The sequence below is a fragment of the Panthera uncia genome, chromosome D1 (genome assembly GCF_023721935.1).
Source record: "Panthera uncia isolate 11264 chromosome D1, Puncia_PCG_1.0, whole genome shotgun sequence".
Taxonomy (NCBI): Eukaryota; Metazoa; Chordata; class Mammalia; order Carnivora; family Felidae; genus Panthera; species Panthera uncia.
The window spans coordinates 31,447,030-31,461,306 of NC_064808.1; the positions used below are offsets into that span (position 1 = coordinate 31,447,030).

A 14,277-nucleotide genomic window follows, 5' to 3' on the forward strand; every position below is an offset into this window, starting at 1 on the left:
TGGACCATGACTCAGTTCTCATCTTTCCATCCTGCAGTGGCAGAGTCTGCTCACTCCCTAGATGGATATGGGCCGAGCCAAGACATAAATGCTGCTGCTTCCCAGATGACAAACCGATCCTCACTCCATCTCCCATAGAGTGGGTGCTTCCATAAGTAGAAGCAGAATGAGCCACTGAGATTTAAGACCTAGAAAGTGTGGTATCCCCAGAGCAAAATCGAATCATGAACATAGAAATAATTTTATGAGAAGAATGGTTGGAAACAAAATTTTTAAATTTTTTAAAATTTGCAAATATTGGCAAAATTGGAATTTTATTATAACTATTTTCATTTTAAAACTTATTAAGGAGGGAAGGGGTCAACAGCACACACACCTTTCCCACCTCCCTCTTTCTGTAAATGCATAGAACCTCAAGGGTTAATTACTGTAGATGATCTTTTTCTCCTACCTTTTTATATTTTGCCACAAGATGGCACCAAAGTGCTGTTGTTTCTATTTTAGAAATTTCTAGCAGTTCTTGCTAAAGATCAAGCCAAAGACATAAAAATGTATCTGATCTGGCTCTCGGGTTGGGGAACAGGTGGAAATATGAGAAGACCAGCACCCCTAGAGAGGGCATGGAGACTCCACACCCTTTCTCCATATGGTGCCCTCTGCATGCCTTCTGTCTGGCTGTTCCTGAGTTCTGTAATCTAGCCCGGCCTAAGCACTCCCCTTGCTGAGGTCTTCTGCCTCCAGACCACCCCGATGTTTTTCCTTGTGACCCTGTGTGGTCGTGCGATAACTCCCTCTCCGGAACCTAACTGCTGTTGTAGCCATGTGATTGCCTGAGGATGAAGCCAATACTGAAAAGAGCACAGAGAAGAAATGGAAAGAACCTCAGGTACTTGATGACATCACTGAGTGGCTAAATCAACTGCCCTGAGGCCTGACCTCTCTGCAGACTTTGTGCAGTGAGATAATAACCTCTTTTATTGTTTTGGGGGGGAAAATGTACCTAATCTTTTCTTTTAAATTCAAAATTAATATTTAAATGTATTTCATAAAATGTAAAGCTTTGTAAATGTGGAAACTCTTTCCAACACACCCTAAAAGAAAACAAAACAAACCTATGCAAATTACCAAATTATACAAATATCTACCCTACCATTCAGTATATACGTTGCTAGGGATTGTGTGGACGGAGGATTCATTTAGTATTACTTTAGGGCTTCTACTAAGTATGAACAACTGTAGTTGACTGGAAATTATCTTTGGCTTTCTGCCTCTTGGTTATCTTCACCCGAGCCCAAACAGGATGTTTGATCAAGAGAAAAGTCCTTTCATAGAGGACATGGCACGTTCCTTAAATAAACCAACGACCATCTGAGGCATTGAGATTATCTTGCTTTGTCTGATACTAAATTTATGAAAAATTTTCTCTTTTCTATAAAAATTAAAAACACTAATTAAACCAATTCTAGAGTGGAAAGAGGAATTGACCTAGATATTAGTTCTAGATGTGCCACTTACTACATATGGGTAATTTAGCTGTCCTCTGTGGGTCTGATTTCTCACTGTTAAATGAGGGGATTTAACATATGCTCTCCAAATTTCTTTCTATTTCTGAGTATTTTAAAGTATCAAGGAGAAAGAGTTTGTCTCCACAGTCGATGGGACTTTCTAACAGCCCGAACTGCTCAAAGATGGACTCAGCTACCAGTGAGGATGTAAATATACTAACCCTTGATGTATCCAAGAGTGACAGGCATGTGTTACACATTCTTCAGCTTCAGGCAGGTGATTGCCTTCGGGTCCTTTCTAATCCTAAATTTTCTAAATTCCATAAATTAAATTGGATTGGAAGCTGCTTGAAGGGTGGGACCCCCTGTCATACCTTCTTTTGTGAGTTTGCCAGGAAACATACCTCTGACTATAGGGAGGCTAACTGACTGGCAGTCCTACTGGAATATCCTTCACCACATTTTTCCCAGGCTGGACCTAGTCAGTGACTGAGTACAACAGCAAAGGCACTAAGGCAAGTGTGCTCAGGAGAGACATGGGACTCTTCTAATGGTGATTTTCTCTTGGGGTCTCCCCATTGGTCTTGCCAAACCTTGGAAGAACGCTACTTTTGTCTAAGACTCACCCAGGCTCTTGTCCTTCCTTCTCTCCTGACCTGGAGTCAAATCTGCATCTCAGTTTCATGGCTTTAAATATCTCCCTCCATCCCCTCCCCCATTTTTCCTCGGAAACATTTCCCCTAATCTCTTGTGTGAGCAATCCTGTTATCGGTGTTTGCTTCTCAAAGGATCCAAACTTGCACAGTCTCCTAGCAGAGAGCCATAAATTTGGGTGGAGGCTACATCAGAATCAGGAACTTTTTAAATCTTGAGAATCCAGGGCCTCATCCCAGACCTATGATTGAAGAATCAGTGGAGGTGGAATTTCTATTTTTAAAATCTTCCCCAGGTGATTTACATGTAGACTGACGTGCATTAATCTCACCCTTTTGTTCCCTAGCAGGGTAGATTCTGAGGAGTAGGTACATGGTAAAAATTCCTCAAAAAAAAAATCCAGAAAATGTTGAAAAGCTTGACAAGTTTGTGCTATTTTGGTATAAAAGGAGCAAACTGGCAAAGTTACTATGTTTCTTTATCACCTCCAGGTCCTCCATTTGTTCTTTCATATTGCAAAATTTTTAAACTTTCCTCATTGTGTTCTACAAAATGAATTTGTATATTTCAACACTAACATGAGACCAAAAAAAAGAAAGAGAGAGAGAGAGAGTTTAGTAAATAGTACCAGATTTTGCCAACCAGACTCCAAGAAGAGCATTTTTGACATCACCCTAACTTTCAACACTGTTGATCTAGTTTCTGTGGTTTTCTTTGCTCCTTTCTCAGGTAATCTTGACAATTACAGATGGTTGGTAGTTTGCCTGTGTTTTTAAAAGCATTGCCTCTGATTTTTTTTTTTTATTTCAAAAAAGTTTTTAAAATCATTTTCAAAACCCCTAGGATTGTTAAAGTTTTCACCGCGACTGCCACTCCTTATTTTGAAGACAGTCATGGTAACCATCACTAGACAAAAAGAAAGGTTTTGAAATTACCTAGGAGGTGTTTAATAGTCTTTCTTGATACACAATATTAGGTGTCCAGGTCAGGAAAAAAAGAAACTACAGAATATGATACCTTCTCTCTCTGTCTACCCATAGCTTGTCTTTGAGTCTGAATTCTCTTACGGCCGTCTTCTCTAGATCTTTTTTAAGTTTATTTATTTATTTTGAGAGAAAGAGAAAGCATGAATTGGGGAGGGGCAGAGAAAGAGAAAGAAAGAGAATCCCAAGCAGGCTCTGCACTGTGAATACAGAGCCTGATGTGGGGCTTAAACTCATGAACCACGAGATCATGACCAGAGCCAAAGTCAGGCAGTTAACCAACTGAGCCACCAGGTGCCCCTTTCTCTAGGTTTCTTTTCAAATACATTCATGCAGACAAAGAAAAGCTTCCCAGGCTATGTCAGGATCCATAGCAGAGCTATCCCCAAGTTCTGGTCTTCTATAAGCACGTTTTATGGGACGCAGACATGTTGCATGAAGTTCTTTGAAATATTGTTTCATGCTAGAGTCTTCTTAAAATGTTCAAAGTTTTATCTGGAATTCTGAGAGAGTAAAAAGGAACCCAATTCTGTGACTGAACTTTGTGTTAATTCTTTGGTTTGAACAAATTCTCAGTGTGACTAGGAGATAATCTTTCTGGATTTCTATTCTGGTTTTTTTGTTTTTGTTTTTGTTTTTTGTTACTTTTACTTTTCTATCTGTTGCATTGTCTGGCTTCTGTCATGGGTTTGTGTTCCTCTTTGTAGTTTATGCGCTTAGGCCTTGGGATCCACGCGTGGTTCTGTCATTCAGAAATTGTTCCCTTGAGGGTCATTCACCTCTTGGGTTAGATCTGAAAGGGAAATTCAGGATAAGCAAATTAGATTTAGAAAGGATTGGGCATGGATAAGAAAACATTTCTGATATTTATTGAAATGTTTTGAAATTTGGGATCAATATGGGTCTTCAGAACTACCAGAAAGGACCTCTGACCCCAGGATATGCAACCAGGCCAAGAAACTAAGAACTCTTTAGCAATGTCCTGAAAAGGGGTGACTTCCAGAATGGCCGTCAGTCAGTCACACAGGAAGCCTTATGCCGGTCCTCACATCCCAAGATCTATCAGTTCTGCACATGTGGCAGTAGAGGAAAGGGGGTCAGAAGCCCACATTTGGTCACAAGTGCAACTTAAAAGGATGTTTTTAATTTGTCAACAATTTTACATTGTTGTTTTTGTGCTTCAAAATGATTGCCATTTTAAATTATCCCTAAAAACTAGGTCCTGTGCACAAGAGGACCACTCTAGGGACCTTGAAACACAGAAGAAAAGGACAAGTGGGTGAAAGCACCTATTTGAGACCAAGGTAGAAAGATTGTAAGCCTCTGAGCCAGTGTGGGAGCTCCTCCATCCTAAGGCCCCAGATGCAAATGTGGAAGAATCAGAGCATAGAAACAATAGCATTTATCTTGAGGATTCAAACTGGATACATACCAGATATCTGATGGGTATGATATGTTTTCTTTATCCCCTGAATTGCTCACAGTTTGAAATGTTCATATATGTATACACACATAAAGATACCCATTCATATGTTTGTGTGTATATATAAACACATATATATTTTTAATATACATATTCAGCTTCTAACTTTGAGTGGCGGTTTGGCACCCTTGCTTTTATAAAGTCGGTAGCTATTTTTCATCAGCCATATGATTGTCTTAGGTCAAAAATATTTGGGGTGCCTTTTGGATGGAGAATTAGATAAACCCTAAGTGCCCCAGGACTCTTTCTGGCATTCATTCCAGAAAGAGGGTCATTTTTTTGCCTTGCAATTTGTTCTTTTTAGCTCATTCTGCAATATAATCATCAGCACGAGCTCACTCCAGAGACCAGAAATTATAGTGCTTGATCTCAACTTGCAAGAAAAGATGGTCACCTTTGAGGTATGTCCCTGTGAATTTTACATAATCCTACAAATGGTTTTCAAAAATAATCTGATCTCAATAAGGGATTAGCACCTATAAAACAGGGCTGGTAAACTATGGCCCATGGGCCAGAACTAGTCCAACATCTATTTTTGCCCAAAAATTTTTATTGGCAAAATAGCTATGTCTATTTGTTTATGTATTATTTATGGTGACTTTATGCTACAATGACAGAGTTGAATAGTTGTGACAGAGACCATATGGCTGACAAAGCCCAAAGTATTTACTATCTGGCCCTAAACAATAAAAGCAGATACGAAGGACCCAATAGAAAACAAACAGGCAAAGGAAATGAATAGGCAATGTACCGAAGAACACACTGGAACATTCAATAAATGCATGAAAAGATGCAGCTGTAATCAGGGGAATTCAAATTTAAAGTACACTGAGATTGCATTTCATATGCATCAGATCTGCAAATATTTAAGTCTTACAACATCAGGTGTTGGTAGGATATAGAGTAATGGGAATTTTTATTCTCTGCTGCCAGAAGCACAAGTAGGTACAATCACATTTGAAAGCAATTTGACAACATCCGATAATGGTGAGTGCATATAATCCGCCCCTAGACACACACACACATGCACACACATATAAAGGAAATGCATATTGGAGAAACTCTTGCAGGTATGAACAAAGGATACAAGAATATTCATGGTAGCGTTGTTAGAAAAAATAGAAATAAGCTTAATATTAACAATAGAATAGATATATACTGAGTACATTCTTTAAACGGAACACTGTATAGTAATAAAAATGAACTCATAATAGCCACATATTTCATAAAGATCACAGGCTGCATGAAAAAAAGCAAGTTGTACAGGAGTACAGAATGATATTATTTATATTTGCAAAACAATGCTATATGTTATTTAGGGATACACACATAAGAAAAGTATGAAAATGCTGAAAATATTCATGGGAATTAACTACAAAGTTTAGGAAAGTAGCTGACTTCTCAGGTGGAAAAAGATTGGAGAGAGATACAAAGGGAGCTTTGAATACATTTGTAACATTTTGTTTCTGTTTTTCTTTAATATTTATTTTAATGTTTGTTTGTTTATTTATTTATTTTGAGAGAGAGAATGTGCAAGCAGGGGAGGGGCAGATAGAGAGGGGTACAGAGGATCTGAGATGGGCCCTGTGCTGACAGCAGACAACCTGATGTGGGGCTTGAACTCACGAAGCAGAATGACCTGAGCCAAAGTCAGATGCTTAACCAACTGAGTCACCCAGGTGCCCCATGTAAGATTTTGTTTCTTAAGCTGATTGCTGTGAACTCTGATTTTTGTTCTTTTTGTAAATTAGAAGCAATTCACACACAAAAAAATGAAATTCAATCATTATAGCATTATGGGGGAACCCCCACAATCTCCCTGTTTTTATTTCTGTAATGGGGCACCTTCACCCAGCAGGCAGAGCCTCTGTATACCCTTATACAGTCTCCATATTTGGGCAAAAATCAATCAATCAATCAATCAATCAGTATAATATACAATTCTCATTTTAAAGCAGCAAAAGAAAGTGAAATCTTGGCAAGAAAAATTCTGTCATCTTTCCATGTTGTTATAAAAGAGCAATCTTGGGGCGCCTGGGTGGCTCAGTCAGTTGAGTGTCCTACTTCGGCTCAGGTCATAATCTCACGGTTCGTGAGTTCAAGCCGCGCGTCAGGCTCTGTGCTGACAGCTCAGAGCCTGGAGCCTGCTTCGGATTCTGTGTCTCCCAATCTCTCTGCCCCTAACCCACTCTCATTCTGTCTCTGTCTCTCTCAAAAATAAATAAAAATAAAAAATAAATAAATAAAAGAGCGATCTTAAAAGAATCAACTAAAGAAACCAAATTTACAATTTTGCCTCACTTCACTTGCTCCTGAGAGCTGCTAGAAAATAATGGAAATGATTTAGACAATGGGCACCAATTTAGGGAAGGCTCCAAGGGCATCAGACGAGGACACAGGAGCCCAGGTTGTTCTGTGATGATCTTAGGCAGAGTACAATACCAGAGAGCTTCAGATTTCTTATCTATAAAACCAGAGGGTTGTCCATCTGTCTTTACGTTCTCTTTCAGACTCACAATTAGAGGAAATATGTCATTCCTAAAATCTTGAAGTCAAGGCATGTTTATATTTATTGACTTTCTAGCATATAAATAAATTTATTGTATATTAGTCGCGTGTCCAACTCGGCATTATTTTTTAAAGATAAACTCTCAAATGCAAAGATGATAGCAAGGTTTCATTTTAAACTTCTTAGGTCCGTTATCAATTTATTTCCATTTTCCTTAATTTTACTTAGGTGACATGAATGGTAAACTATAAACTAGTGGCATTTTAAACCCTGTCTGCCTTAAAGTATTCATGAAAAATGTCTCTAATGTAGAGTAAAATAACTTGAAGGCATAGTGGAAAGTAAGAAAGGAGGTGCCCACAAAGCAGAATTTGATGCAAATAATGATTCTATGGGGTCTATTAAGCCACAAAAGTCTACAAGAGAAAGGAATGCTGATAATTACCTGACACCAAAGTTGCTGCTGGCTTCTCAGTGGTAGTCATCTAGCACTCAAATGTTTTCTTGTCTGGAGAAAGTGTCCCGTGTTCAGAAACATCACCTCTTTTGCCCCTTACAAGATTCCTGGGTTTTAGGATTTTACAGTACGTGAGAAAACAGTCTGAATCGAGATCACCAAAACTTTGTAACGTCGCGGGTTAACCGCTCACATGTAGCCTCCCATACTAACGTGCATATCAACATAGGTATAAAGATCTCAGGTGAAGTGACAGGCTTGTGGGGGTACACTGCTTTAATTCAATACATAGCTAACACCTAACTCTGTCAGATTAAGGGAGGCTTGCCCCCTGCTCTTCAAAATCTTTTTTCCATTTCCATAGCTCCCAAAGTCCTCACCCTTTGGGAACAGTGGAGAGTCATTTGAAACTTAACTGAACGCTGGAGGCAAGTTCTAGTTTTCAGGTCGTCCAATTTAGGAGATCCAGTTTCTGCAGAGGGAAGAAGACGGGTGGGGGAGGGAAAAAAACAGAGTCTACATATTCAGATCCTTCTACCTTCCATTCACGACCTGCCACACACATCTGGCCAAACCAGGGATTTTTGCCTTGAACCACCACCACCACCACCACCACCTTGTCACTCACGCCCGATAAACACGCCCCTCTGGTCCTACTCTTGGCCTGTGGCGGCTCCCCTCCTTGCATAGTAATGAGCTCGAGACCTCCGCGGGCCAATGGCGCTCCGGGAGAAGGGTTAGTTTTGCATGTACCTAAGTGATTTGCATAACCCAGCGGCTGGGGGCTTGGGAACCCGAGCGTGCAACCCTAGAAGGGAAAAGGACGGGAGGAGATTGAGCCGCGGCGGCGAGAGAGAGAGCAGGAGCCTGGGTGTTTGTACGAGAGCCGGGCGGGGGCTGGGGCGAGGGGCCGGCATGGCTGAAGGCTGCGCTCCGCAACCTTGAAGAGCGGCTGCGGCGGGAGGCCGGGGACGGGGCGGCGGGTACGATGGCAGAGCGCGGCCCCCGCAGCTGCGCACGGCCGGGCCGGCTGGCCTGAGCCGCCGGACGAGCGGGGCTGCCTCTGCGCTTCCATGGAGCAGCGGGAAGGGCGAAACTCCGGAGCGCCGCGTCCCTGCGCTGCTGCCGCGGACTGTTGAAGGGGCCCAGCCCGCGCGACCGCCGAGAGGGGAGAGCCCCCGCCCCAGCCCTCAGGCCGGCCGCCCCGGGGCGGCGGGGGGCGTCGGAGGGCAGCGGAGGCGCGCCAAGCGAGCCGCGCCGCGGGAGAGGCCGGCGCAGGAGGCGGCCGCAGCAATGCCGGGCCCGCTGGGGCTACTCTGCTTCCTCGCCCTGGGGCTGCGCGGCTCGGCCGAGCCCAGCGGCGCGGCGCCGCCTCTCTGCGCGGCGCCCTGCAGCTGCGACGGCGACCGTCGGGTGGACTGCTCCGGGAAGGGGCTGACGGCCGTGCCCGAGGGGCTCAGCGCCTTCACCCAAGCGCTGTGAGTGCCGGGGTCCGGGTGCCGGGGAGGGGGGCAGACGGCTGCTGGGGGGGCGGAGCCGGTGGTCAATCCCACCCCACCCACAAGCGTCCCGAGGACTGGGGCGCGGGTCACCTGTGTGTGGGGTGCTGGGCACCCACTCCTGCACGGCGGGCTTTACAAACTGTGCCAGCCCGGGTCCGAGCCGCGAGTAGCTCTTTTTCCCAGACTTTTAGGGCACAGTCACCGTCCCCACCCCCCCCCCCCCCCCCACTGCCTCTGGGGCCAAGCCGGAGGGTGGAATCTGGAAACGCTTGCCCCTGTCAGCCTTTTCAGGAGACCTTCCCTTCTCACGCGGGGCCCCGCTCAGCTGGCGACAGCTTCGCAACAGGCAGGCTGAGGGCGCCTAGAACTTGGCCTGAGTCTGCAGACCTAGGCACGCTTCGTGGGGGAAACACCTGGAGCCTTCAGGGTTCCAGCATGAGGGGAGAAGACACACCTGTGCCAATGTACAGGGCGAATCCCCTTCCAGTTTGGCCTCATCCAGGTAGAGCGACTTGGCACCTCGGTCCAGTTCCGCTCTGGACTCACCGACTAACGCCCAGGGTTCCGGAGCGCGCGGGGGAACCGGGTAAAAACAAGACAGGAGGAGGGGGAGGAAACTGCAGGTTTCTTTTGGTGAAAATACTCTCCTCACCCAACTAGGCCTTTTAAAGAAGGAATGCTGACCTGAAGTACAGGCTGTGAAAGAAAATCAAAGTTCCGGAGCATAGAATCTGCCCAACCAGAATGGAAGGCAGCAGTTTTCTCTTGTACCTTTCTTTTGAGCTGCCTGAGGCTGGGAAGGCCACTCAGATGGTTCTGACTTCTAAAATCCCCACTCCTCAAAGGGGGACCTGAGGCTTTAGACATTCCCTTCAGAAAAGCAGAGGACTCTGAAATAGGTGTTGTAGGTGGTATTGGCAAATACCGCCAATAGAGAAAGAGTAGGGTAATTGAATGCAGGGCTTGGTGTGCTCACTGGCTCTTGTGTTGTGTGGCCAGAGTGATTCAATCAAGAGCCGTGAAAGAGCCGTTTGAGAGAGGACGGGATTCTGAGAGGTCCTTGGGTGAAGGGAATTTCCTTTTACCTTACGACCAAGGAAAAGGAACTATGAGAAATAAACAATGTTAAAGGAATAACTGACCCTGTGAAGACATCCTTGCTGTGCAGGCCAAAGCATTGCTGTGTTTCCAGGTGGGTTCAGCTTATTGCTGTCTGCCAGTGGGGTTTTATTGAGGATTGCAGTCTGTTGCCTTAAACCTGTCTCATTCTTTGCCTCTCTTTATTTTTCCTCTTTATTTTTCCTGTGTCACGTGTTCGTTATGTATTTGAAGTCATTTTCCTCCAGTATGGTGGAGTTGAACTTTTCACTGAAAGCAATTAATTTTGCAGTGAAGAGCGGTGTGCCCACAAACAGGTACATTACACCGGCAGGTTTGCGTGGGACCCGGGAGCAGTGAGGGAAAGAAGATTGAGTAGAGGAGATAGGGCTGGTTTTCTTGTTGTTGTTGTTTTTTTTCCCTGTTCTCGTGAAACTTAGGGAATTCATGCAGCAGAGATTCCTTACCTGAAACCTCTCAAGCCCCTCTATTCATAGAAAGCCATGTTTTTCCTATTTTGACCAGTAGTAAAGACCTTGTTTAGCAGATTTCCCCAGTTTTGATGGGTAGACTTGTCCCATAAGGAGAGAGACTGTTTTACATTAGTGCCTAAAACCACAAAGAAATGTTACATTTTTAAGAGAGCACGCTGCTGTGTAGAGCATCTTCCTTTAGAACTCACTGGAGGTGGTAAAATGCTCTCTTCTTGACGTGGAGCCTTTACAGAACTTACTGTTCAAGGCATGGGAAACAAAAATCATTGGCACCTGTCCCCCTTAGATCGTCTAAACTAGCACCATCATGGCACTTCCTGAGCTGCTGTGGTGAGCAAATGTGTAACATTTTCCTCTTCCACTTGTGACCTATAGCCAGAGTATACAGATAACTCATTTCATTCCCAGTACTCATCATTTCATCCTCAAAAGTATATATTGTGTGAGTACCCCATTTATAGGGCATTTCAAGGGCAGTGGGTTTGCATTTTGGGAAACCAGCTAGTCCAAGTGAATCTCAAAGGCCATGTTGAGCATGGGCAGGTACTGTCGGTTTGCACACTCCAATTGATTTGGGATCACCTGGGGTCTTTTCCCAAGTATGTCTGATCTGTTGTCCCACTGTAGCTTTAGTGAGCCACACACACCAGGGGATTAGATCCATGGTCCCAAACTTTTGTTTACCTATTCCTAATTTCTGGAGCATGTACACCCATAAAATTACACAGATACAAGTTAAAAAGATGAGAAAGATTGATTAATCAGAGTGATTTTATTTTCTTCTCCTGGCTCAATGGTGTAACATCCTCCCCTCTGCAGGGGAGAATGAATGCATCCCACGTTGGAGACCCTGGGCTGACAAAGAGCAGAGCTTTTATTTTACTTTGCTTGGAGTCCACAGAGCCTGGTACACAGCAGGCACTTAAAAATGTTGCAGTGATTAGAGAGGAACTTAACGCCACACTGAGGGAAGAGTCGGGGCTTGGGATTCAGACATCATTCCCACACAAGATTGCCAAATTCAGCATTCTCAGCATTTAGTCTTTTGTCCAGATTTGAGGAGGCCCCAGAGAGAGGATACCTGCGTCTTCTCCTTCAGGCTCGTTTAAACTTGTTCAGTCCAACAGTGTCTATTTCCTGCTGAAAGCTGCTTTATCCGAGTCTGGGGGCAGAGTCAGACATAATCTCAGTATTGTTGATGGGATTCCTGTGTTCACACTATTTGCTGCACCTGTAGTGATTATTTATGTTTTGCAATAGCAGTTCTCAATCCTGTGTCACAATGCACTGGCTTGTCACAATTCACCCCGAGGTGTTTTGAGGGAAGTAATCTTACTAGTATTAAAATTCCAAAGTTTATTTTATCAGAGGGATTCAAGGCAATTCCTATATTAATGGTAATAGGTCACTCTGAATCACCTACACTCCCAGAATCTAGACTGTGGTGAGAGAGGGATGAAATCACAGAGGTGGTGGGGAGGGGTTTGCATATGTGTGTCCTCTGGTTTATGTGTGGTTACCTTGACGTCTGGAAGCTGCAGACCCAGAGCACAGATTTCCACATCCTAGATTATGTCTGGTGACCAGTTTTAAGACCACACAGGCTGTTTGCGTGGCTTTGATCCCTTGGTTCGTCCTTACCATGCCACTAAATATTATGTGGCCTTGGGCAAGTCATTCTCCCTTCTTTTCTTTTCTTTTTTATTTAGTAACCATTTCCTCACCTGAAAAAATGAAATAATTGGATTCACTAGATTACATCTAAGGCTGCTTGTAGCTCCCAGAAGTTCTAATTTATAATTCTCACATAATTTTAGGATGGCAAGCTGTCGATAATGTTATGATCCTCTCATAAAAGATCCCAGGAGCAGCAGGATTTTGTTCTATGTGAAGTTGCTCAAGCCTCTTCATTACCACTCACTTGGAGGAGGAGTTCTTTGTGTTTAGAAGTGTGTGTTAGGAAATTTGCCATGGAGACTTGCTGCAGAATGCATGACTGGCTAAGGCGCTTTGCTAGGGTAGAATAGCCTTGCTTGTTTCCTGTGGGTATGGCTTAACACTTGGAAAATAAAATCATTCGGTTTCAGTAATTTGGATACTGTACAAAAAGTTACTCAACGTCCTCACTTCCATATAATTAGTCATAATCTCTCCAACCTTCCCAGTGTGTGTACCCTGTACGTTGGGCAGGTTATCGAGCTTTCTGTACAGAATTCATGGTTACCGGAGAGGCTTTGAAGTGTTTTTAAAAATAACCTGTTGCTTTTTTTTCTGTTGGAAGCATCATCTCAGATTCTTCCTTAAGATGTGCTTTTTTTTTTTTTCACTATGTGCTTTTTTTTTTTTCACTACATCAAATACGTTTCTTCTTTTAATAGTATCACTTGAAAGTATTTTCTTATGCTTCCTCCGATGTCTACTGTATTCTCAGGCAGGTCAGTCATTAGTGGTAAATATTTGTATCTTTCTTGATGGTAGAGTTTTGATATCCCTCGATACCTGAATTATTTTAATGTTAGTTTGTGTGGTGGGTCTTTCTAGAGATGTATTATTATCTCGTACAATTGAACTTTCTGCTAAATGAGGCCAATGCATGAACATCTTTAAGTATAGATCCTTTATTTTTACAAACTAATGAACTACTGGGTTCTCTTTAAATACAAGAGAAGAAAGAGCATTCTGCTGGGCATATGGAGAGCCATTTCCAGACCTGCCCGCAAATCACACAAGTGACCTTGAGCTGGTGACATGCTTAACCCCTCAGGGCCTTGGTTTCTTCACCTGTAGAACAAGAAAATAAACAACTCTTAACTGCCAAGAGTTTTCTTTCTCTTGAATTTGATTATTATTTTTTATACATTTCTTGCATCCTGTCTGTTAAGGGAAGTAAATGGTCTAAATCATGGAATCTCTCACCCACCCAGGAAGCTTCTGCATTTGTCCCAACTCTCCTGGCGTATTTCCATTGAATGGGGAACTCACTGCCTTCTGGAGGCAACAATGTGCTGGGTGTGGTCTGAACAATACCTAGGACTTGAACGCTAATTCTCATTGGGAGCCCCTAAAGGTTTTGTAGTAACCACTAATGTTTTATGATTTCTAGCCGAACCAAATGCTAGTGACAGTTATGGTATCAGGCATTTAAAGTCCAGGCACTTGGCTCTCAACATTAGAATTGTAAGGTAACATTTGACAACTTAATCTCTTAGGGAAGATCAAAGTTTTGTACTGGTAGGTGGATCCAGACAAGTTTAGGCATTTTCTTGGCCTCTGTCAGTTATCTCTCAAATTCTTATTTTAGTCATCTTTATAATAGCAAAAGTACTGACAGCCTGCAAGTTTGGAGTTTGGTTTCTGGTCTCCCTGTTTGCACCTATCCCTTCGTTCCCATTTTTCTGATCAGTAAATAGTGGATTTTGGATTAGATGATGGCACAGATCTCTGACTGCTTTGAATTTCTCTGAACCTGTGTCAACTATTAGGCAAGTTCTAGGAATCCTTTAGTGATTCATTGAATTTTTTCTAAGACTGTCTCTCACTTTTTCTCTATAAAAAAGATAAATTTCCATAAAAGTACAATGTCTGTTGGTAT

At 43.1% G+C, this 14,277-nt stretch overlaps 1 protein-coding gene across 1 annotated transcript in view; it reads left to right on the plus strand.

Moving 5' to 3' along the window:
- The first annotated feature begins 8,822 nt into the window (after positions 1-8,822).
- The window catches only part of LGR4 (leucine rich repeat containing G protein-coupled receptor 4), a 100,811-nt gene continuing 95,356 nt past the window's right edge, over positions 8,823-14,277 (plus strand). The window contains exon 1 of the mRNA XM_049648984.1: positions 8,823-9,069. Coding sequence (XP_049504941.1) covers positions 8,885-9,069 — 185 coding nt within the window. The 5' untranslated portion in view covers positions 8,823-8,884. The remainder of the gene's footprint in view (positions 9,070-14,277) is intronic.